General features: G+C 40.5%; 1 protein-coding gene across 1 annotated transcript in view; it reads left to right on the forward strand.

The window, feature by feature from the left end:
- Positions 1–24,980, forward strand: part of LIX1 (limb and CNS expressed 1) — a 36,383-nt gene that overhangs the window by 8,318 nt on the left and 3,085 nt on the right. Inside the window, exons 2-4 of the mRNA XM_056849033.1 lie at positions 5,690–5,853; positions 18,195–18,335; positions 23,172–23,267. Of these exons, the coding sequence (XP_056705011.1) occupies positions 5,690–5,853; positions 18,195–18,335; positions 23,172–23,267 (401 nt within the window). The remainder of the gene's footprint in view (positions 1–5,689; positions 5,854–18,194; positions 18,336–23,171; positions 23,268–24,980) is intronic.

The raw sequence follows: 24,980 nt of genomic DNA on the forward strand, positions 1-24,980 counted from the left end.
TAAAAAACAAATCATCCACGTAACATTTAAATAAAAGCATGTGTTGGCTAAAGGGATTGTTATTAATGATGTTATTAAGTTCAAATTGGATCATAAACAAATTGGCTATCGCCGGGGCGCAAGGGAGAGTATTATTATACAGCCCTGGTTGGCAGCTGAAGAAGACCCCGAATGGTGGAAATATCCGGCACCCTGTCCTGTAATCTGAAGATTGCCACTTGGCTATAAATTGGAAATTGCCACCTGTGAGACCTTTTATCTATAATACTGTGGCAAGAAGAAAAGACTACCTTATTGCCAGAAACCCTTGCCACTGGGACTACCTTCACATCTCCAAGACGCAAGTCAAAACGAGATATTTGCACAATTTGTGATTGTCAGTTGATATATTGTGATTGTACAAATTCATATATGAACTTTAATATAATGTGAATATTTCTGAAACATATATCTAACTAAAAAGATTGCAGTACAAACCTTCAGGTGGTGGTTGGAGATCACCTGGGATTGCAACTGATCTCCAGGCAACAGAGATCAGTTCACCTGGAGAAAATGGCCACTTTGGAAGGTGGACTGTGTGGCATTATACTCCACTGAAGACACAAAACCCGCCCTGCTCAGGCTCCACCCCCAACATTTCCGAGTATTTCCCAACCAGGAGCTGGCAACCCTACTGATCCAGCACTGACCAATCCTTCCACTATTAAAAAATATCTTATTCAATATTCACATAATGCATGAACCTCACATGAGGACTATGACTACAGTCTGGGCAATATCTGTGAACAGATCAATTCCCCCAAAGCTTAAGTATTTCACATATTCCTACAAGATATCTGATGTACTTTTCTCTTTAAATGTGGAGTATTAATGTGACAAGCATCTGTCTTTCACAAGTGCACCACTTAAGAAGGCAAGTTTGGCTGATTCTGTGACAGAATTGTTTGTGTTTTAAATTGGTACCTTTGGGGTGTGTGGGAGAAGGACTGGGAGGCTTTAGGATTATGAGGGTATGTCCACAACCCCATGGAATGCTTGGATTTCATGAATGTGATGGATTTTGTGAATGTCGTGATCTTCCATGGTAGAATGGGGATTCAAATGTGAGTCTACCCACGAAGCTCCTGCCGGTAAAGAGGGGGGACCTGGCAACCCTAAGTCTAGCAGTACTGCATGATTGCCTACCAACAGTCACTTAAGGGCATTCATTTCTTAAAGCTACAAGTTCTCCTATCAATTGGAGGGGGTTAAGCCCCCAGTATATTTTTTATTTTTGGATTGCAGGTCTGTCGGTAAATCTGGGGTGTTTTTCAGGTTTGTAGAAAGATCTGTCTTGTCTGTTTATGACTCCAGTTTCTGGATTTAAGTATCCACAGATTTGGCCATGCTGAGAATTAGGAATATTTAGATTTATGATGCTACAAATCTTATTAGAGCCAGCCGTTTTTGCCCATAAAACCATAAGAAAAGAATAGATTATATTTAATTGTTTGTGGCCTTTTGTCTAGCCAGGAAAGCCATCAGTGCAGCAATTTTAAGAGATTCCCCCCCCCAAAAAAAAAATTGCAGTGGAAATATTCTACCAAACAAGAAGTTTCTTTATGCAAGCAAAGTATTGGCCTAGTTTCAAATAGCCAAGATTTTTTTTAATGAGAGAATGCCCAAAATCCTGCTATAACCTTACAAAATATTTACATGACAGACAAAAATGAATGGAGGAAAGATAAATTTAGAAAGCTGGCTTTCCAGAGTCCTTGGACAGTCTTAATAATGCATGTCTATAATCTGACAATTCATTTTTATTATCCACATGGCTTTAATTTTCAGGGAAATTTGAAAGTTCCATCCATTGCAATAAACGGTGTGTTAAGCAAAGTGACATAAGATTGAACTATGGATATTCATGTCACAGAGATCAATATACCTTAGCTATTAGCCGCCGCCTCCATCAAATAGCTGCATGGTTAGTCTCCTCTCTACATTTCTGTGATAAGTAAAGGCCAATCACACTACTAACCCAGATTGGGCTGCCAGGTTCCTGCCAGGGGTAGAGAATCCCTTGCCCACGGCTCCCTTTTTGCGCTGTCACTGCTGCAGCTAGCAGGAGTAAAGAAGTTTTAAAAAATTATCATCAGACAAGTGTTACATCACTTCCAGGGAAAACCCAAAAGTGATGTAAGTCTGCTCTAGGAATCTCCAGCAGTTCCTAGAGCGGACTGACATCACTGCTGGGTTTCCTCTGGAAGTGATGTAATGCCATCAGCTGATGGTGCCCCCCCCCCCCATGTCCTCATCCACCTAGACATCCACCATTTGCCAGAAATGGCTGGTAACCCTATGGCCAGATTATGTGGCTACTTCCTGTAGAAGTGCTGCACCTCTACTCAAGAAGCAGACTTTTTGGTATTTAGCACATCATCTAGACCAGCCATCTCCGGTATAGTGCCCATTTGCTTCTTCCCCAAAGCGTTAAGTGAAACATGGTTCTTCTGCACTTCACTTGAACTGGAAGAGCCCAGGCAGTAGTATCGTCTTTGTGTATTCAGGGCGGACCCATTTGGAAGCAGCTCCCTCCAGCATCAGTGGTTGATTGTCTTGGAGCATCATACCATTTTGTGGAACATGCCTTTTTGTGTGTGTGATTAAATCAAGCTTCCGTGACAGCCATTTTGTAATTAGTTACCCGCCTCGCATTGAAGCTATTTTGTGCATGGCCCCACCTTCATGGAAGCCATTTTTGGTTTGGCACCAACTACCTGTTCTCCAAATTCCAAAAGTGAGGATAGATTTGACAAGGTTGGAGACTCCTGACAAACATAAGGTTGCCATCTCCACCTTGGGAAGTCCCTGAAGATTTGGGGGTGGAGTTTGGGGAGGGGTGGGAGCTCAGCAGAAAAGTGATGCTACAGAGTCTGCACTTCCAAACTACCATTTTTTCCATGGGAACAGATCTCTGTAGTCTGGAGAGCAATTGTAATTTAAGAAGAACTCCAGGCCCCACCTGGAGGTTGACAAGCCTAGGTAATATATGAATTGGGCCCAAATTGCAATAGCTTGAGGTCAGCGCAGACATCGAATGCTAATCTAAATCTCCTGACAAATAAAATACCTCATTGGCCTCTGTTACCAGAAAGCCATTTTTGCTTCCTATCTGCTGTCACTGCCTTAATGGATACCACATCTAGAATCAGAATCAGAATAAAGTGTAGGTAAGTTCTGAACAATAGCAATCGTGGTGTAGTGGTTAAGAGCGGCAGACTCTGTTCTGGAGAACCAGGTTCGATTCCCCACTCTTCCACATGAAGCCTGCCGGGTGACCTTGGGCCAGTCACAGTTCTCTTAGAACTCTCTCAGCCCACATGGAGGCAAGCAGTGGCAAGCCACCGCAGAACATCTCTTGCCTTGAAAATCCTACAAGGTCATTGTAAATCAACTGTGACTTGATGGCACTTTCCACCACCAAGCTCTGAGCAATTGTTGTCCTCTCTGCTTATGTTTTCTAACTTTTTCAGATTTTTACGTAAGGCTGTCATCTGTGGCAAAACATCTTTTCAGAAACATTTTGACACGGACTGCAGTGATAAACTGAAAGTTTGAATGTTTGAAGTTAAATATTCATTTTTAAAAATTCTTACCAGGCCTGCCCATAGTGGTAAGTCCATATTAAAGAAAAAGGAGCAATAATGGATGCTAAACAAAAATATTATCACTGTAGGACAACTAATATTAAAACAGCCCAGATCTCACAGACTAGCTTGGTTTTTGTTTGTTTTTTTCGGGTTATGTGTAATTCTTTAAATTACATTACTGTAACTTAATGTTTTGATACAATAATTTCCAAATCTGCAGAAAATAAGAGGATTCCTTTGATAAATTCAAAAGCAACAGGTCACCAATCATAATTCCATCTATTAGATGGCTTTGGTGACTTTCATAGATCAACAGCAAGTAGTAGTTCAAATTAAACAAACACTTCATAAATTCTGCTGGTCTCAAGGGAGAAATATAACTTTAATTTAGAAAAAACAATTCTTTTTTGTGACTTGGGTTTTCACCTTTGCTCAGTTTGTGACAAAACTTAATTCTGCCATCACACATTGAGATAGCCATCTGGTTTCTATTTTAGTTTGGTTTAATTGGGGAAGGGGAGGGGTCCATGCCCTCCTGAAGGGTAGGTCAAACAGAGTTTTATTTTTCATATTACTTTACAGAGTCTTTATGCTTTCTATTTAGGTCATCCATATAAGTAACTGAATGAGAGACAAGTGTAACATAGACATTCTGTTCTTTCCCCCCTTTTGATTCTCACAGAAAGCAACCGTTCAGATATTTTTTTGCTGTCAAATCACAGCTGACTTATGGTGACCACTGTTGAGGTTTTCAAGGCAAGAGACATTCAGAGGTGATTTCCCATTGCCTGTCTCTGCGTCATGGCTCTGGTATTCCTTGGAGTTCTATTCAAATATTTGGCAGGGTTGAGGCTGAGAGTGTGTGACTGGCCCAAGGTCCCCCAGCAAGTTTCCATGTAGGGTTGCCAGCTCCGGGTTAGGAAATTTTCAGGCAGAGCCTGAAGAGGGCAAGGTTTGGAGTGGGGAGGGACTTCAATGCCATAGAGTCCAATTGCCAAAGTAGCCATTTTCTCCAGGGGAACTGATCTCTATCGGCTGGGGATCAGTTGTAATCCCAGGAGATCTCCAGCTATTACCTGGAGGTTGACGAGACGAGCAGCACCAAGGCTCATAAACTTAATATAACTTGTAAATACTCATATAACAAAGAAATAAGGATACAACCAAGGTAGGTACTAAACATATAATAATAGTCCAATAGGTTACAAAAATACAGCGTCTCAATGCCTGGTGACTTCACCGTTTCTTTTTCAACTGGTTACAAAAATACAGCGTCCCAATGCCTGGTTGCTTCACCAATAAACACAATTCCTACGTGTATCACTATTCAAAAACATCCATCCAGGATAGTACCATATCCAAAATGCAGAGGGTTCAAAAATAAATCCTTTCCAAACTGGAAAAAGATCAAGAGTCCAATCCAGGAAAATAAAATAAAATCCAAAACGACACTTCCGGATTCGTGTGCGTTTCGCAATCCGGTTGCTTCTTCAGTTGATTATTTCTTGTCTTAATGATAATTTCTCCGTTTCCATATACAATGCTGGCTCTCTTCACCTTTTGGAATAGGGGGACTATAAAAACAGAATTTCATGAGGGTCAATCAGCGATGTCAACATATCCCAAAAGATGCCCTATAAAAGTGAAAACAACAATCCAAAATACAACAAGTATACAACAAGTATATTTGGAAGTTCTATTTTATTTTTACTTCAATGTAAAAAAGAAATTTGAGTCACTTCTGTACCTTTCATCCACAAGATATAACAAATCCGGCCTACCATAGAGTGAGCTCTCTCCCCATGTAGTCAGGAGGATTTTGCTGTACATCAGGTAAGATGTATGGTAAACTATTTGATAATCTACCCATCAACCTTTGACCAACTAAAATGTGAATGCTTTAACATTTTTTGTGTTAAACCAATTGATGTAAGTCTTTTAAAAAATGAATTTGTTGTATAAATACTTATCTGTATATCATGCTTTTGATATTAGCTCTTTTGACTATGCATGACTTGTGGGATGTGATTAACATATTGCCATCTGTATGTTTTTGGCAGTGAATGTTGTGGCGATGCTGCAGGAATTTTGGGAGAGTAAACAGAAACAGAAGGGTGTGTTTTCAAGTGAAGGCACTGTGGTATACGAATCACTGAATTCACCTGGGCCTCCATTTGTGAGTTATGTCACCCTGCCTGGAGGAAGCTGCTTTGGTAACTTTCAGGTAAGAATATACATATAGATATATATTATATACAGACATATATACATACATATATATAGACACACAGATAAGCGTTTGATAGACAGGATGTACGCTAGGAGTAAAATCTACATGCTATTCTGTTCATCACGACTATCCATACCTTTCTGGTATTCTTAGAACCTAGAGTTATCCAATGAAGTTGATTGATAGTAGGTTCATAGAGACAAAAAAGAAAAGACATGCTTACTAACAACCACCCTGGTCCCCCAGACAAATTCCCTCTAGACACCCACCTCACAGGCCCTATATCCAATCCAAACATCATATGAAAATAAATCATATTGCTTGGCCAGCTTCATGAGCCCCCTGGGTGACCAGCCCCCCCTCCGATTTTTGTCCCAGTAGTCTCCTCCCATTACTAGCCTGTGATGATGACCACTCATTTGTATCAATTTTTCAGTGTTGTCCAAATTCACCAGAACTGCAGTGTAGTGTGATTGTTGGTTAGAAGGTTGAACTAGGCCTGCGAAGACCCAGGTCCAAATCTTGACTTGTAACAAAAATCCTTGGGTGATCTTGGGCCAGTAACTCTCTCTGAGCCTAATGTAAGCTTAGAAATGTCATGCCTAGAAATCTGGATAAATTGATAGTATAGTAGCCAAAGAGATGCCTCGACATGTATATACGAGTGTAACTTGAGATGCTAGAATAATCTCTAAGTAAATGTGTAGTGACTTATGAAAGGCTGCTACATTTTGGTATGTATATACAGCATGTCATGGTGATTAATTTAACTTTTTTCACACTGCTATTACTCAGACTATTTCTTTAACAAGGATAATAATAAGCATTAGAATGATAACTGCAAAAAAAAGTTGGATTTAGATTCATGTTATTTGCTGTTTTAAAAACCTGCATTTGGTTCTTTAATATTTTAAGCTAGACCAAGATCAAGATAATTCATACTATAGTACTCCCCATTACTATATATGGGTGTGAAAGCTGGACAATGAAGAAAGCTGACAGGAAGAAAGCTGATTCATTTGAAATGTGGTATTGGAGGAGAGTTTTGTGGATATCATAGACCACCAAAAAAGACAAATAAGCGGGTTGTAGATCAAATCAAGCCTGAACTCTCCCTAGAAGCTAAAATGACCAAACTGTGGCTGTCATACGTTGGTCCCATTATGAAAAGACAAGAATCACCGAAAAAGATAACAATGCTAGGAAAAGTTGAAAACAGTAGAAAAATAGGAAACACCAACAAGAGATTAAGTGAGTCAATCAAAGAAGCCACAGCACACAGTTTGCAAGATCTGAGAAAGGCTGTTAACTATATGATGTTTTGGAGGTCACTAATTAATAGGGTTGCCATAAGTTGGAGACAGCTTGATGGCATGTAATGCACACACACACAGTCAAATTATGTTAGGCATTTCAACATATCTTTCCATTGGTTCCAAAGAGAAACAATTCTGGCTATAAGTTCTTCTATAAGTACTCCTTCCCCCCATCTGAGATCACCCCAGAGATCCTACCTTCCTAATTTCAGGCTAATATCTGAAATTATGTCCTTTCTCTTAGCAAAATATAAATTCTGTCTCCCAGTGTAGGTACAGGGATGGATGAATTTGTATTTTCAGAATGTTTTTTTATGCTGAAAAGTACTATATGCTGGAGTCAATAGATTTGTGTAATTTATTGACATGAGGTATCATTCCTGGAAATCTGGATACATTGATATTATAGTAGGTACAGAGAAGTGAGATTGTCTTAAAAAAAAACACACACACACAACAAAGTGTGCAGGGAAGGGTACCTGGATCTGAATCCAGGGATTGTTAACTCCAGGTTGGGAGATTACAGGTTGGGAGATTAGGGGGTAGAGCCTGGGGATGGTGGAGTTTGGGGAGGGGACCTCAGCTGGGTATAATGTCATAGAGTGCACCTTCCAAAGCAACCATTATCTCCAGGTGAACTGATTCCTGTAGTCTGGATATCAGATGTAATTCCAGGAAATATTCAGGTTACACCTGGAGGTTGGCAACCCTACCTATATGCCATCATGACTGTATAATATTTCACCCTACTCTGCCAACAGTTGGCCTACAAATGCTTCAACGCTCATCCCTATTAGCCCTGTCACATAATCAAATGTGTCCCTAGTGTATTTAATGATGCACTTGTAGTGCTGTTAGCATACATGAAACATCCATTATGTGGACCCTCAGTTATCAATACTATTACAACAACATTCTACCTCTGATTCCGGTAGGTGTATGAGAGGATATTGGACAAGCTGCGAAGGCTTCTGTAGATTTATCCCTTCAGGAAAAAACATTAAGAGCAGACAGGTCTAATTGAAAAAAAGCAGTCTGTGAGGAATGGAGGAACAACGCTGAAAAGGTTTAACAGATTCCAAGGCAATGGACTGCCAATACTTTAGCTGACAGACAGACATGTTTTCCATTGACACAATTCTGGTAAAAGCTACAGAGACAATTCACTGGAATTTTCTCAAGCAAAAGCCCTCACGGTGGATGGGAACGGAACACAGTGTATTTTACTACTGCTAACTTGTTGAATTTTGAAAAACATGTTGTTGGGATGGATCCTATGAGCCAAGAGTACAAAGCACTCATTGTAGCAGAGCTTCTCCCATTTTCCCCTAGAAGTCCTCTAAGATCCCCTGAAAAGCCAGTGCTGGGATTTGAAGAAACCACATGGATAAAATGCCACAAAGCAGGAGAACAGCAGTCAGGAGTGGAAATTGGGCGAAATCACCTGCTGGCAGCAGGAATGTGGTGGACCAAGAGGGAATTATGCAATTATGAAATTTCCCTGATTACTGGGGGGTGGGGGTGGAACCATGCTTTAGGGCATTTTGTCCACGAGGCTCCTTCAGTCCTCAGCGTTGACTTTTTGGGAATTCTGGGGGATGGCAAAAACAGATCCACTGCCATGCACATCATCTGATTGTGGTTCATAGGGACCAATCCAGTTTTGAGCTTAACATGCTGTGAAATCTGATGGCAGCCTCATTTGGTGAGGTCCCTGCCTATCAGCCAACAACCCTATCTTTTCCTTATGTAGAAGAGAGGACAAAATATCTTTTAGTTTATTTGCTGACACTGTACTTCTTAGTTTCTGTGTGAGATGAAACAATAAGGCAGTAGCTACATTCTCATGGATGCTTATCTGGTTGTAAGATGAGTGGAATGTTGGCTTCTCGCATCTGAACTAGCCCATCATTCAATTAGGGTGTTTTGGTTTTTTTGCCTGACTTAACCATAATATTAGGCAAAGAGTAATTTTAAATTGGCATCAGTTTAAGGGGTTTCTCAGATGCAGATGAGCTGGAGTTTCTGTCACACATGGGAGCCCTTGGTCTCCACGTTAATACTAAAAGCATATGAAATATAGTTGATGCAGCTATGTATTTCATGCATTTTCCTGATGCCACTTTATAGAGGGACATTTAATCCTAGCAACTATAGCCAACCATGCAAACCTTGCTTTCTACTTACTGTAAAGGAGGGCAACTTGAGGCCTATCTGATAAATTTCTGGCTCCCCTTTTGTTGACCTCTGATGTCAACCCACTCATAATTCTAGCAGATGTTTTTGCTTTTCTTACCAATGGTAAGTGACCATGTTTTTATTTAAATACAACAAAGTAGGTTCAATACATCTTTAATTAACAACAAACAAAGGTATATTCAACTTTTTAAAAACCTTTTTAGCTTTGGGGGTATTAAGCAGAGAAAAAAAACTATTTATCAAAATGTAACCAATACTATTATCAGTATTAAGGCTGCTACATTTAATAAATTTGTAAGCACCTGTGCTAGGTGTCAAAGAAACATATCATAGTCATGATCTAAATGTGCTCTTGCATCTTATGCTTTTCAGTTGAGCTTATGTAAAATTCATCAGCTAGAACTAAGAGTACCAGCAAGTATCTGTTTTTTGGGGGTGGGATTAACAGAGCAAAGGACATTTTATCAATTTCTCCATATTTATTATGGGACCTACAACTAAGAAGCCCCGTGGCGCAGAGTATTAAGCTGCAGTACTTCAGTCAAGCTCTGCTCATGACCTGAGTTCAATCCCGACGGAAGTCGGTTTCAGGTAGCCGGCTCAGGGTTGACTCAGCCTTCCATCCTTCCGAGGTCGGTCAAATGAGTACCCAGCTTGCTGGGGGTAAAGGGAAGATGACTGGGGAAGGCACTGGCAAACCACCCCGCAAACAAAGTCTGCCTTGAAAACGTTGGGATGTGACGTCACCCCATGGGTCAGGAATGACCCGGTGCTTGCACAGGGGACCTTTACCTTTACCTACAACTAAAGTCTATTGTTAGAAGGCTAGCTAAGCCAAAGAACATCAGCCCTGTTCATAAGTTACAGCAAATGTACATACAATCTATCTGCATATAATGTACATATGTATGGTGAGTAATTCTCATGTTACATTCAATGCTTGTACAGGTGAACTAGTGATTGAAACCTCATATATATGCAGGCACTAGTCTCCAGTTTCATTTGCATGAACTCGCATTGGCTCTTTCTTACAAACCAGTGTATGCACATGCAGGCAGGTTGTACATGTGTTCACTGTAACATGTGAACAGAGCAACGACTACCATCAATCATGTGGTTTCAATTATTTTAACAATCACAGGCGATCGGGTCAAAGACTCCGTTGCACAAGCAGAAGCTCTATTGTCCTATGCTGTTCCCAAGGATCCACTGATACTCAGGAGTGGCTTGGGGTCCACATGAAGTGGAAGTGGCAAGGATCTGCTCATGGTTCTTTAAGCCCGACCTAAAAATGTCTAATGAAGGCCCTCCAGTAGAAGAAAAAAGAGGAAAATAAGTAAATAAGTAAATAAATAAATAAATAAATAGAAAATATAATTTATTGGAAGCGCTATGTCTAGATTAAAATTATTAAAAAACATTAAAATAGCACAATGGCATTTCCTGAGGTTGATGTCGCTAACCACATGCCAGACACGTTTCAGCCTATTTGGCCTTCATTAGTGGTCAGTCTAGACATAGCGCTTCCAATAAATTATATTTTCATTATATAAATTATATTTTCATTATATAAATTATATATATATATATAAAATTCTACCCAACCTTGGGTACCCAGCTAATGAAGGCCCTCCTCCTGAGACTATTTAAGTGGAAACCTAGAGAGTCATCCTAACAGGATCCTAACGGGATAATTCTATCTAATTAGATTGTAACTTTTAGGATAAAGGAAATAAATGTGTACTGAAAACTTCATACTGGTGATCCAAAAAGCCCCAGAGAAATTTCTAGTGGCCAGAATTCTCCCTCAACACTGTGATAATATTTTTTTGATTGTGGAAAGATTGAGTCAGCCCTGGAATCAATGTTATAGGGGATCTTGTGAATGAAGACTACAAATTGTTTTCCTTTGAGGAATTTAGTAAGCCAGAACTAGGCCCGCACAACCCAGTTCGAACAAGTTCTTGGATGGGAACTCAGTCTTTGAAATGGTGGTACATCCCCAGGGTGAGCTCATGGACACCCATCTTGTCTAGTTTGGCCCTCAGTGAATGCTTGTTGGAATCCAACCTGATGTGACAGAAGAATCTCCACCTGATTGTCTTTACTAAAGACTGTAAAGAAGAAGGACAATATCAATCTCATTTGGTCTTTTCAAAATAAACATTTAGTATCAAAATATTGCTTATTCCACATTCCCATTATTGATATTCCTATCAGGAAATGACTATGGGGATATTCCTATCACGTACACGTCATTTACATTCACAATGGCAAAGCAGGCTACTGCTTAATATCTCCAAGCATAGTTGAGATTGCACACAGCCATCTACTTGCCTCAGATTTATTTGCTTTTTAAAATGGTAATATAACTGTACATGTTGCAAGTCTTCCATTTAACCAGTTTTCACAAACATTGTAGGTTTTTTGTGTTTTGCACATGCCCACCTCTTGCAATGGGAATTATAATTTTCATCTAAACCTCCTGCTTTCCTCTTTTGGTCATACCAGAAAGTTAGTAGTATATAACAGGTTTACATATCCAACTACAAAAATACAGTGTGGATTAAAACTAATGAAAGAACATGTGTAAACAAGTATAGTTACCTTAGGAGAATGAAACAAACATACCCTAGACACATGATAAGAAATGGGCATAGCTCCCAGATCTTGGCACATGGGCATTAGGGGGAAAATGCTGAAAAATGCTAATAGATTGTCCCAAAACAGACAAAGTCTTAGCAGTCTTTGAGACCATTGACAAAAAGACAGGATATAAATCTTTTTAATGATTAAAAAGCTATTCCTGGAATAAGACCAGGTATACAAACTTGCCTCCATCATTTGCTGGTTTCTACTAAACTTGGGTAATATTGTAGAATATATAATAAGGCTTTTAATGTATTCTAGGAAACAGAATAGGGCTTATAATGTAAGACTTACATTTATTTCTATATCAGCAAGAGCCTAATTTCATTACCCAAGTTTATCATGATTTAAGGAGATCTTTAATTCACTAGGCATGGAGAATCATCACCTAAAGTACATGACCATATGGTTTTCATCTCCATCATTGTAGCCTTAGGTAACTTCCTGAAACCACATCCTTGGCTATTAGAAAGTATGTAGTTGTCCCCCAAGTCTCTGCCTTCTGTTTCCATCCAGATATTTAGTTCACCCTTCCTTTAATCTCTAGATTCCATAGTTAAACTTCTGCAAGGATTAAAATAAAGCCAGTGTACGTTACAGTACTGAAATCACATATCCTATGGTTTTATCCATATAAAAAGAATAGGACATTTTTACTTACCTTATCTGCCTAGCATATCCCGTGCTTGGTTTGGAACCTCCTTTCAGAGAATCCAAATATAACAGTGATAATTCAATTCAGACATCAAAATCTTTGTTTTTTGTGATACACCTTGACTATTCTCAGGGACTGCATTTCTGTAGAGGACATAACGTGTGATGCAGGATTGATTTGCTGCAGCTTAAAGGTGTTGCTGCAATTAAAGAAATTGTTGTTGGTGAAATGCAGTTATATCTATGGATGCAGAAGCATTTACAGCCCATTCCTACCCTTTCAGCGGCCAGGGCCAGCGTGGCCGAGGCACTGCTGCAGTGCCTCCGAAGCTGTTTCACGGCCGCCAGGTTTAAAAAAGCCTTTTAAAGGCTTTTTTTGTAGGGAAAAAGGGGGGCTTTTGCCCCATAGAGAACAGCGATGCTGTGCCTGCTAAAAAGCAGTTGCAGCAATGCCATTCTCTATGCCAACATGCCGGGCCGAAAGGGGACAGGAAGCTGCCTACAGGCAGCTCCGCTCCCCAGCAGGCCCTGGGAATGCCCCCAGGATGCCTGCACACACACACACACACACACCCCAGAATGCTGGCGTGGGGCTTTGCACTGGTGGGATGCCAGCGGAAGGCCCAGCCAGCATCCCTGGGCAGCGCTGCCATGGGGTCCGGGCCTTCCTGCTGGCATTAGGGCCACTCACCACGTGTAAGTAGCCTGGGGTCCCCCAATGCCAGCACAGTTTCTTCCTGGCCTCCTGAGGACTTTTGTTCTCGGAGGTCAGGAATGTGCTGTTAGTCTCCCTGGCAGATTTGCAGTACTTATATAGCCTCTAGTGGCCTTTGGGAAATGACATATATATGCCCTCTTGCCCAGTTAGTCCAGAGTTTCGAGCTGGGTTTTCATCAATATTTAGATGACACCCAGCTGTATCTGTTGATGGTTGGCTAGCCAGGTACAATCCCAGATAACCTGGCCAAGTGTCTGGAGCCTGTGGTGAAGTGGTTGAAACAGAGCCGGCTGAAATTGAATCCATCAAAGATGGAGGTTCTATGGCTGGGTGGGGAGATCCAGGTTTGGGATGTCAGCTTCCTACTCTTGACGGTGTGCAGTTTATACCAGCCTCCACTGCCAGGACCTGTGTGTGATTCAGGATGCCTCCCTCTCTTTGGAGGCACAGGTCACATATACAGCCAGGATGGCATTTTTCTACCTTTGCCAGGCCCGGTAGCTGACGCCCTACCTGTCCCTCCCTAATGTAGCCACAGTGATCCATGCAGTGGTCACCTCCAGATTGAACTACTGTAACTCACTCTACGCAGGGCTACCCATGAAGCTGCTCCAAAAACGTCAGTTGTTCCATAATGCAGCGGCATGGGTCTTTATAAGGACCCCATGGCGAGCATATATGACCAGTGCTCCTCCAGCTGCACTGGCTCTCAGTTGAGCACTGGATCAGGTTCAATTCAATTCAATTTATTATTGACCAGGTTCAAGGTTCTGGTATTGACCTTCAAAGCCCTAAACGGTCTGGGACCATTGTATCTGCGGGACCGTCTCTCCTTGATTCCCCCCCCCCCCAAAGAGCACTATGCTCAGCTAGTAACAATTAACTGGTGATCCCTGGCCCAAAATGTGTCCAGCTGTCCTCAACCAGGACCAGAGCCTTTTCGGCTCTGGGCCCAACCTGGTGGAACTCTCTATCCAATGAGACACGGGCCCTGCGGGACTTGACTCAGTTCCACAGGGCCTGTAAGACTGAGATGTTCCATTGGGGCTATGGTTGAAGACAGCGACAGTTCCATTCCAGCTGGCCTCCCTCTTCTTGACCCCCCCTTCTTTTCCATTTCCTCTTCCTTTCTTCTCTTTTCACTTCTTCCCTGATTGTTCTCCCCATTATTAATATTAGTTTTGTGGGGGCCAGCATGGTGTAGTGGTTAAGAGCGGTGGTTTGGACTCTAATCTGGAGAACCGGGTTTGATTCTCCACTCCTCCACATGAAGCCAGCTGGGTGACCTTGGGCTAGTCACAGCTCTCTTAGAGCTCTCTCAGCCCCACCTACCTCACAGGGTGTTTGTTGTGGGGAGAGGACGGGAAGATGATTGTAAGCCGGTTTGATTCTTCCTTAAGTGGTAGAGAAAGTTGGTATATAAAAACCAACTCCTCTTCTTTTTATATTTGGTAGGATTTTAAATGTTAATCTATATACAGAGTGTTCGTTTTAATTGTATATTTTAACTGCAGTTAGCTGCCCCAGGAAAGGGTGGGATATAAATAACATAAATAACATAAAAATAAGTTATAATTGACTGAGAATGGGTGAAGCCAGTTAGATAATCAGCATAGAAATCAGTTTTCCGAAGTGATAGACGGTCTGAAAACACTGCAGGGAGATGCTTTACCATTTCTGCAGAAAGTTGTTTGGGTTATGAAAACATTTGTTTCCAAAATTATTTTCCATGTTCAGGTCCAACAGCCTCATCCACCCTCCTGTATGCAAACCAATCCTTTTTTAAAAAGAATTTTTTTATTGTTTTCCATAAAATCATATATACGCTTTTCAACAAATACTCAAAAATATCTGCATAAAAATTCATATCTAGATATAATTGTTGAAAGTACCTCCTAATTAAGAAATTAAATAAGTAAAAACTTCCCCATCCTCCTCCTCCATCTTTCTAATTACTTGTTTAGTCTTTTGCATTTAAAATTCTAATCCTAAAGTTGTTTTATGTTATATCATATCTAACAATATCTTTCTCATTGCATACTAATTTCTTCATTTCAACCAAAGAAAATAAAAAGAACTACATAATATATCATTTACAAACCTTGGTTGTTAAATGTTGTGTGTAATAATAAAAGAAAAAGTTTAAGACCAACTGTTCACTATGAAATTAGCATTTAAGTATTGCATTTTTAAAACTATAGTGTATGCAAACCAATCCTGTTGGCAGTTATGGGAAATCTGACCGAACAAGCCATAGCATAGCTGGCAACAGCAAAAGCCCCAATTGTGCTCATAGTCCTCGGCTGCTGGGTGGTGGCACCACTGCTCTGATTAAGAGCCTCATTTATATATGCACAGAATTCCACATTGGACTGAGGAGAGGAGGCATCTCTGTACATTCATCTCTTTGTGCCCCATTGAAATTAACGGGGAAGCCAGGTGAGCTCTGCGTATGCAATGGAATTTCTGAGCCTGCGACAGATTTCTGCTTTCACACACATCTTTCCAGTTTAAAATAACATAACAAAAATAGTGATGCTGCCAATTCTATTCTCAGCCCATAATGATGCATTACATCCTGCAAACCCTTTCCTACCTTTCCCTCCCTGTTTGATGAGTGGGGTGGGGGTGGGGTTGTGAACCTCTAGGTACTAGCAGAAGATCTCCTGCTATTACAACTGATCTCCAGCCGATAGAGATCAGTTCACCTGGAGAAAATGGCCCTTTGGCAATTGGACTCTATGGCATTGCAGTCCCTCCCCTCCCCAAACCCCGCCCTCCTCAGGCCCACTGGAGGTGAGGAGGGACCTGGCAACCCTAGTGTGGGGGGTGTGTTTTCTTCATGAGAATCTAATAATGCAGCATGGAGTAAAGGGAGGGGCAACTGCTTTTGTTCACATTGTAGTTATTTTCCTTTACGAATACATCAAGACTTTTTCCAGTACTGTCAAGCAAGCTTTCAGACACCTTTGACCTTAGTAAAATTAAAAGTTCTTACTTTTACAGTACTAATTTCATATGAATTTCAAATCTGTGCTGTTGTCACAAGGCAGACCAACCCTATATGAACTGAAACACTTAAGAAAGTTGCTAGAGAAAGTCATATGTCAGTGACCTAAATTAAAATTCACAATTTTGTTAAGCCTTTGTGTTTCCAATTACTTCCAGAAAGTAGTAAGAATTATTCTTTTTTCCCCACTCTAGATTTGGACATCTCTTGGTCTGCAAAGATTTGCCTTTTGCTTTTAAACTTATGCAGCCTCTTTGATCTACTGCTTTGCTAGCCTTACTTAAAATAAATAGTTTCTTTTATCTCTCATTTTTACTGGGTTTTGTCTTCACAAAGATGGTTTAAATCCAAATTATTTGGATTGGTTTCTATTAAAACGTTTATTATTAAAAGCATACAAGTCTGAATTTGGTCTCGGAATTTGAGAGAGTAAACATTCATATAACCCACAAGAGAAGATTGAATAATAAGAGTATGGTTAGATATGTTGATATAGGCAACTCAGAGAAGTTTTGAGAGGTTTATAGAATCGCTCATGGACTGTTGTGCCCATTCATATACAATGCAATGGGTAGGTACTGGAGGATTTCTCAAAATATGTTTGATAGAACAGTTGTTGCAATGGAAAATGAAATGTTATATATGTAACATTGTTTCCTTGAGCAAATATGCTCCGACAGCACGATCCTTGGGCAGGAACTACACATGTGTTTTGGAATGTGCGTGGTTTTTAGAAACTGAGATGTTTACTATTTCAGTTCTTCTGTGCTGCTGTCTTTGCCAGCTACATGGCACCCAAGCAGGTATACAACAACAATGATAAAAGCAAATATAAAATTGCAAGCACGATGTTTAAGCACCCTAACATTATTTAAAGTTGCAGGTATTCTTAAAACACAGCCCAGAAATACATCCTGAAGACATGAGCTCAAAAATAAAATGAACAATCGTCTTCAGTAAGCCTTCTTGACAAGCCAGGTTATAACCAAACACCCAAAGAAGTGGCTAGAGGAACTACCGGTGGAAGCCATACCCCCCCCCAAAAATGACAGTGCCCTATAAAAGCAACATAAAAGTACCTCCTTTGCACATGTAAGGGAATGAGAAAGAACATATGGGTGAAGGCACTTCAGATGGTATGCATGAAGGACTTTGAAGAGGGTCCATATTGGTGGACCACAGTAGAAGTTGTGTGCTCCCTGTGACAGGTCTACGACAGGACATGAACCACAAGATTTTTAATAAGCTGCAGTTTCAAAACTATCTTCAAAGGCAGCCACAAATGCAATGTGTGTCTATGATCAATATGGCGTGTTACCAAAGTATGAATGACCAATGTCAGGTTTTTGTGAAAGAAGCAAGTGAATCAGCAGCCACTGCCACAACCTGAGAATCTAGCAACTAATCAAAGTCCAGCAGAACCCCAACCACTTTATCCTTCAAGAGGAGTATAACCCCAGCCAAGGCAAGTAAAATCAGCACCCTTCTCAACTAGCCCATCATCCCCGCTTTTGTCTTTGTCTGGATTAAGCTTCAATTTGTTAGTCTTTGTCTGGTCTAACACTGCATTCAAGCGTTGATCAGGGACTGAACCATTGGTCCTGATATGATAAATATGAAATAAAATAAATCTGGCACTGATGGAGAATATCTCCCGATGTCCACATGTAGGTGTTAAAGAGCACCAAGGTCAAGATGGAGGACAAAACCCAGGGAGTAAAGTACCAGTACATTGCCACATATCAGGACTAATCCAAAAACCTCTTAAAATCTTCTATTTGTTTTTCAGTACTGCTTGAGCAGGGCAGAGGCAAGACGAGATGCTGCAAAAGTAGCTCTGATAAATTCTCTCTTCAATGAATTGCCTTGTCGCAGGATCACAAAGGAGTTCATTATGGAAAGTGTTCAGGAAGCTGTTTCCTCAACCAGTGTAAGTACCACATATAGCCTTGTGTGTTGTCATCAGCTATGTTTACAGTAAACTACGAAACAGTATAGAATGATGTAATGTTCTGCAGAACAGTATAGCCATTGATGGATTCCAGCCATTATGACTCATGCATCTGTTCCCTATCCTTACCTCTTCACCTCCGGATCACACTTTGCTAGCGGGGTCAGGAAAAAAGCTTTAAGAATAAAAAACTAGAAAAGTGGCTAATCTGGACTTCCTTCCCTTTCAAGGGCATCTACAAGTGATCCCTCCCCTTACATTTAGGGAGTCAGCCCTTCTTCTAAACTACTATTAGTGTAAACAAATCTTTATACTATAAATCAGGAGTGGCTGACCCTCTGGAGCTCAGATGATACCCTTCAGAAGTTCAAATGTGTAGCTGAAACAGACACACGCAATTTTTTGCACTAATTTTTCGCATGGCATATTATGAAAATAAGAATATCCTGTTTATTGCATTATTTTCATCCAAGAAATTAACAGGAACTGATCTTCACCCTGACCCTGGAACCTCTGCCAATATGTCTATCCAAGGAGTAAGACAAGCCTTGTTCAATAGTTAAAATTTTAACCTCAAGTAATGGAAGAGCTCATTATCTGCAATCTTCCTGATACATGTAGTCACTATTTTATGCGAATACGGCAATGTATGTATTTTCTCACTTCAGTATGCCCAAGTGTGTACCCTTGAAAACCCTGAGTTTCCAACCATGTATACCAAAGCTAGAAAATACACATATTATCTTACTCAAACAAAATGGTGGCCACATGTATCAAGAGGCTAGCATGTCCTCACTTATGCATGGTAGGATCACCAAACAGTAGTGAATGAATAGGACTACAGGAAAACTGAAATGAATGATAGTGGTTAATTAAAGACTGAATAAAGGAACCTTGGTTCTTTCAATGGATATCTATAAAGGCCTTCCTTGGATGGGATTGGCTATTTTACTCAAGGGAATAGTGGATCCTGGCCTTTGGAGCAAATTGGTGAGCTACCTCTTGCAGGACATCAGGGAAGCTTGATGTCCCCACCCCTTCCTGACAGGCATCCTAGTCTCCCTATTAGTAGCTGGGGTGGAAAGGCTATATTATGTAGGAAGAGTGCCACTGTATGAGCTGTTTAGCAGAATCAGAACCACATGGTTCACAAGACATAGTTTGGTCATGCCTGTACAAACAACAGTCGCAATATAAATATATATTCAGCAGTGTTGATGAGAATTATAGGACTGATGGTTGACTTATTAGGGAGATTTCCATGGTCTCTTAGCACAACTTAGAAACAAGCTACAAGTCAAAAAATTACATTCACCAACAGCTATTTTCCCCACCAAAATCAGGAAATAACTAAAGTGACTGGTCAAGAGCAAGAAAACTACGTAGGGAACCATGTTGATTACAATTCCCCCCTCCCCCCATAGTATTATCTAAAGCAAAGGTTCCCAAACATTTTGACTCATGGGGCACTTTTCAGGAGAGAAATTCATCACGGAGCACTAATTTTCACCTAGCACCGATATACTAAACCGAATGCCAGAAGTATTTTTCTTTGCAATCTCTTCACAGAGCACTAGGAGATGTTTTGTGGAGCGCCAAGTGCTCCATGGAGCACAGTTTGGGAACCTTTGAGCTAAGGGAATCATCTGGAAGTTGAAATCTCATATCTACCACAAACTATGACATGGCCTTAGGCAAACCATTCTATCTTTCTCTTACTCTTTAGAGGACTGTTGTATGGCTAAGACAATGTGTGTGAAATACTTTAAACACTGATTGCGCTATATAAATGCTAAATATTTATTCCACTCATACTCTTTGCTGGGGTGTGAGGTCACCACAAAAGGGAACGAAACCAGAATACACCTGAGGCATTTCCTGATCTTTGGCCATAATTGTTTAGAACGTATTGGGGAGGGGGACATAGTATCTTATTGCATTAAGTTTCAATGTGGCTCTTCTTTTCCAACCTGAAATCTGAAAAGTTGCCTTATCCACCAAAAAAATATTGGTCCAATAAAATGAAAATTAGTGTCTACCCCCTCTTCTTTCACCCATCATTTAAGTGTATCAATTAATAGTAACATTATTAAGATAAATGTTCAGGAAAAGCTAGTTTCATCCTGCCGTTTCCTTCAAGGAACACATACTTTCTTGTTGCAGATTATAAAACATAAAGGAAAGCTAGTAATACATCCAAGGCAAAATCAGCTCAGTAAAGTATCCTGGTCCGGCAATTTACTTCCTTGCATCTCCATTTCAGTGCTTTATTCTTGACTACATTACTGCCTCTGGCAAGGAAGTGGGTTGGCAAGGAGCTTTTGTCACAAAATACACCGAAACCATATCAGACTGCTAACATCTGCATTTGAGGTTAGCTGCAGTTGTGTGTGTCGGCTTAGTGTTCTTGTACACTGTCATCAGCTACTGTGTTTCATTGCAGAAGTGGTTGCAGTGCTTAATGGAACAGATTCTTATATGCCCTACCCGTAGCTTGAACAAGCCAAGCCACATTCATGCGACATTACAATTTAAATCTTTACATTTATCTGCACCATGTAAATGCAAGCTATTGGATTAAAAAAACACCTTACTTTCTGTAGTTCACCTGTATTATTGATTCATTAAAAGCAAAGTGCGCTCGCAGTCTTGGGATTGATCGGTAGAGAATCACAAACACATTAACAGTACAGTCTTACCCAGAGTTACACCAGACCAAGCCCATTGATTTCAAAGGGCTTAGAAGGAGTAACTTTGTATTGTATTCCATTGGTAATGTGATGAGTTAAAAAGCAAACGAATTCCCTCATTGCTTTGAAAATATCAGTTTAAGTCTCCGACTTCTAACGTTTGCAAGCATGAAGTAAATTGGGGGCGGTGCCATTTTATCATAATTTTTTGCAGATATGTCTACGGATGAACAAATCCCATTAGACAACTATTCCCCATACACTGAGCAGATGTGTATGATGGCCCTCTACCTCTGCAAAGAGGTTACATAATCCCCTTGGCTCAAAGCAAGTACTTTCCCATTGAATCACGAACAAGGTATCGCCACAGTGAGTTACTCAATTGCTTCCCTGCCATCACCCAACATTACAGTTAAAATGTGCCCAAACGGAGTAAAATAAATAAATAATCGTACTGTAAGAGTGTTGTCACTGGAAATGAGTTTCTCAGATTCAATCTTGTGCAGTTATTGGTAGAAGGGGAAAAAAGCTAGCTCAGTAAACGCTAACAGAGTTAGAGACTCTAGAAGGCTGAGCATCGGACTTTTGATGGCTTAATGAAATCCTCCCATCCCTGCAGAAGGAGCTCCTGATAAGAAGGGGAAAGGAGATTATTGTCCTGGGAAGAGGGTTAAGAGCAGCAGCCCTCTGGTGAAACAAGCAATTTGAAATTGTCCCTCTTTGGCTGAAAAGTCTCAGTTATGCGATGTTGGTGGGGGCACGTGGGAGTGCTTATAATTTAGGTGTGTTTGCAGAGCTGCAGAGGAGATCTGGTGTATATCTTGGTCTGTGGATGAAAGGAGTCCTCTCTTTTCAAGGTTTACGAGTCTCATGCCCTTTTGAGGGACAATGCTAATCGACATGAGTTTTGGAAAATGGGCCATGATTTATTTAGATGTGATTTGGAGAAGAAGGTTCATTTCGTGCAATTCATCATTTTTTATGGAAAATTTGCAAGGTAAAAGCTTAAAATTGCAGAGTTCTGGGCAGATGTCCTCAGGGATATTTAAAAGCCAGCATAAATATTTCAACAGCAGTGTGTTAACGTTACTGCATTTCAAAAGCTATAAATTTGCTGACAGTTCTGCTCAAGAAACTATCTTGTGCACAGAGTTGTGCATAGCTTCCCTAGATCATCAAGGGTTATACGAAGGGAGTTTTAATTTTCTTGAAAGTTTTTTTTGTGCATAGATTGCCCCCAAATATGAAAAAAACACCTTGAATATAAAAGCTTGAAGGAAGAAATGTATCTGTCCACCTGCAAGTATTTAACAACAACAACAACAGCAACATGTTTATTACATATGGCCAAAGGTCATTACAAGTATCAAGTATTTAATGCTGTTTATTGATCTAGTAACTTAAGGGACAGCTTTTATAAGTATGAGTTAGGCCTCTCTAAGGGTGACAAAGCTGCTATTGGGTGCAAGATGCTTTTTTACCTCTGATGTGTATACTGGACAGATACACAGTCCCAAATCAGGACTAATTAGGGTTGCCAACTGCCAGGTACTAGCTGGAGATCTCCTGCTATTGCAACGGATTTCCAGCCGATAGACATCAGTTCACCTGGAGAAAATGGCCGCTTTGGCCATTGGACTCTATGGCAATGAAGTCCCTCCCCATACCCTGCCCTCCTCAGGCTCTGCCCAAAAAACCTCCCGCCTGTGGTGAAGAGGGACCTGGCAACTCTAGGACTAATTCATCACATCAAAACCCAGTATAAAAATCACTCTGTGGACTTTCTACCTCCAAAAGAGCTGTGAGTGCCTGAAAGCAAATAGAGACAAGCAAGCTGTGTCTTTTGTTTGGTAAAAAAAAGTCTCAAGCTGCTATTTTCCAGGACAGTTTGAAGCCAGACTTACCACAGCCGGCTGGTAACAGCCAAAACCACTCTCAAGACTGATTCATCGCACAGTTATTAAAGGAAGATTTCCAAAGGGTAATGAAAATGGTGGATATCAAATAAATCACGATTGTCACCGGTCCTGCAGCATGAAGAATCCAATCTGAGGATGTGAAAACTGTTTACATTTTCCACTTAAAAACGTGCCCGTATAATTCAGAAATCTTTTTTCTGTCGAAGGGTTCTTTACATGATGCGGATGACCCAAGTACAAGCATCGGAGCTTATCATTACATGCTGGAGTCCAACATGGGGAAAACAATGCTGGAATTTCAGGTACCAGCCTGCAGTGCGTTCATTTACATACTTCCCAACTGGCATGTGTAGAATTTTTAAAACTTACACTGCAATCCTATGCACATTGACTCTGACTTGCTCTACCCAATGGGGTTTACTTCCAGGTTAACCTGCATAAGATTTTTGTGCGTTTAATATAAAGCAAGATTATATCACTGATGCATCTCTTTGTTTCTTCCTGCATAAACATTTATATTATATGGATGGGCTAAGACAGCATCTTTAATTATTTCATTCTTCTAGCACTGAAAAAGAAAATCTCAAGTGTAACTCAATAAAGTTTGTAGATGCTTTAAAAAAAATTAAATAGTGTGGTTTTACATTTTCCTCTTGTACAGTGTTTTCCAGGTTAGATTCCAGTTGGAAAGAAGTTGCTTGTTATTCATCCTTACACTTGTTTTTAATGTGTACTGGAAAATCTGCATCATCCAAACTGATATTTCCTTACATTCCAAAAAACCTATCCAAGTCATATTTTCAAATGTGTCCAACAAACAAATTTCCTTTACAAGTACAGCTATAACAACTTTGCTTCTGATGAGTGTTTTTCTTATGACTGATGAAAGGCAGACCAACAAAATTTGTCTGTTATAAGAGCAGAAAACCATTCAACTAGAAGCCCAATTATGCCTTTTTGGAACATGTGACAATGTATGCATCTCTGAATGTTTTCATGGTGGAATAATGGACCAATTATAGTTTATCTAAATCAATTGCTGCCAAACTAACCCAAGTGTCACTGTAATCTCACTGCTATGATAGCAGCTATCTCACATTTGAGGACAATAACATCTTCACTTGTCTGAACTGTGCTTTTTATTATTTTGAGTCCTCTCTACCTAGGGTTGCCAACCTCCAGGTACTAGCTGGAGATCTCCTGCTATTACAACTGATCTCCAGCCGATAGAGATCAGCTCCCCTGGAGAAAATGGACTCTTTGGCAATTGGACTCTATGGCATTGAAGTCCCTCCCCTCCCCAAATCCCATCCTCCTCAGGCTCCTCCCCCAAAACCTCCCGCCAGTGGCTAAGAGGGGCCTGGCAACCCTATCTCTACCCCAAGGTACCAGTGAAAGCAGGCACATCATAATTTGATGCAGTTTTCTCCTAGTGAATTATAAAACCAAGCTTTTTTTTTAGATCAGGCTCTTTAGAATTATGATGTCAAAAATAATTTTCAAATTTAAAAGTTAGATGGTTGATGATAATCTAATTATAATGGCCTATAAATTTTTAAAGGCGAAGAAGGTTGGTTTATATATGCTGATTTTATCTACCTTTTAAGGAGACTCAAACTGGCTTACAATCTCCTTCCCTTCCTCTCCCCACAACAGACACCTGGCAAGGTAGGTGAGGCTGAGAGAGCTCAAAGAGAACTGTGACTAGCCCAAGGTCGCCCAGCTGGCTGGTTTCATGTGTAGGAGTGGGGAAACCAAGCTGGTTCTCCAGATTAGAGTCCGCCACTCATGCGGAGGGGTGGGGAATCAAACCCGGTTCTCCAGATTAGACTCCACCACTCTTAACCAATACACCACACTGGTATCCATACAACCCACATTTTAGAATTCCCAGAGCTCTTGCACAATCAAAAATACAAAAAAGGGGGTCTATGGTAGCCACTTGCATGAAATAAAATTTATTGTATTTCTACTTGTATAAGATCTTGTTCAACCAGTTTCTGGACATTTTAATA

This window comes from Euleptes europaea, chromosome 4 (assembly GCF_029931775.1).
Source record: "Euleptes europaea isolate rEulEur1 chromosome 4, rEulEur1.hap1, whole genome shotgun sequence".
Classification (NCBI taxonomy): Eukaryota; Metazoa; Chordata; class Lepidosauria; order Squamata; family Sphaerodactylidae; genus Euleptes; species Euleptes europaea.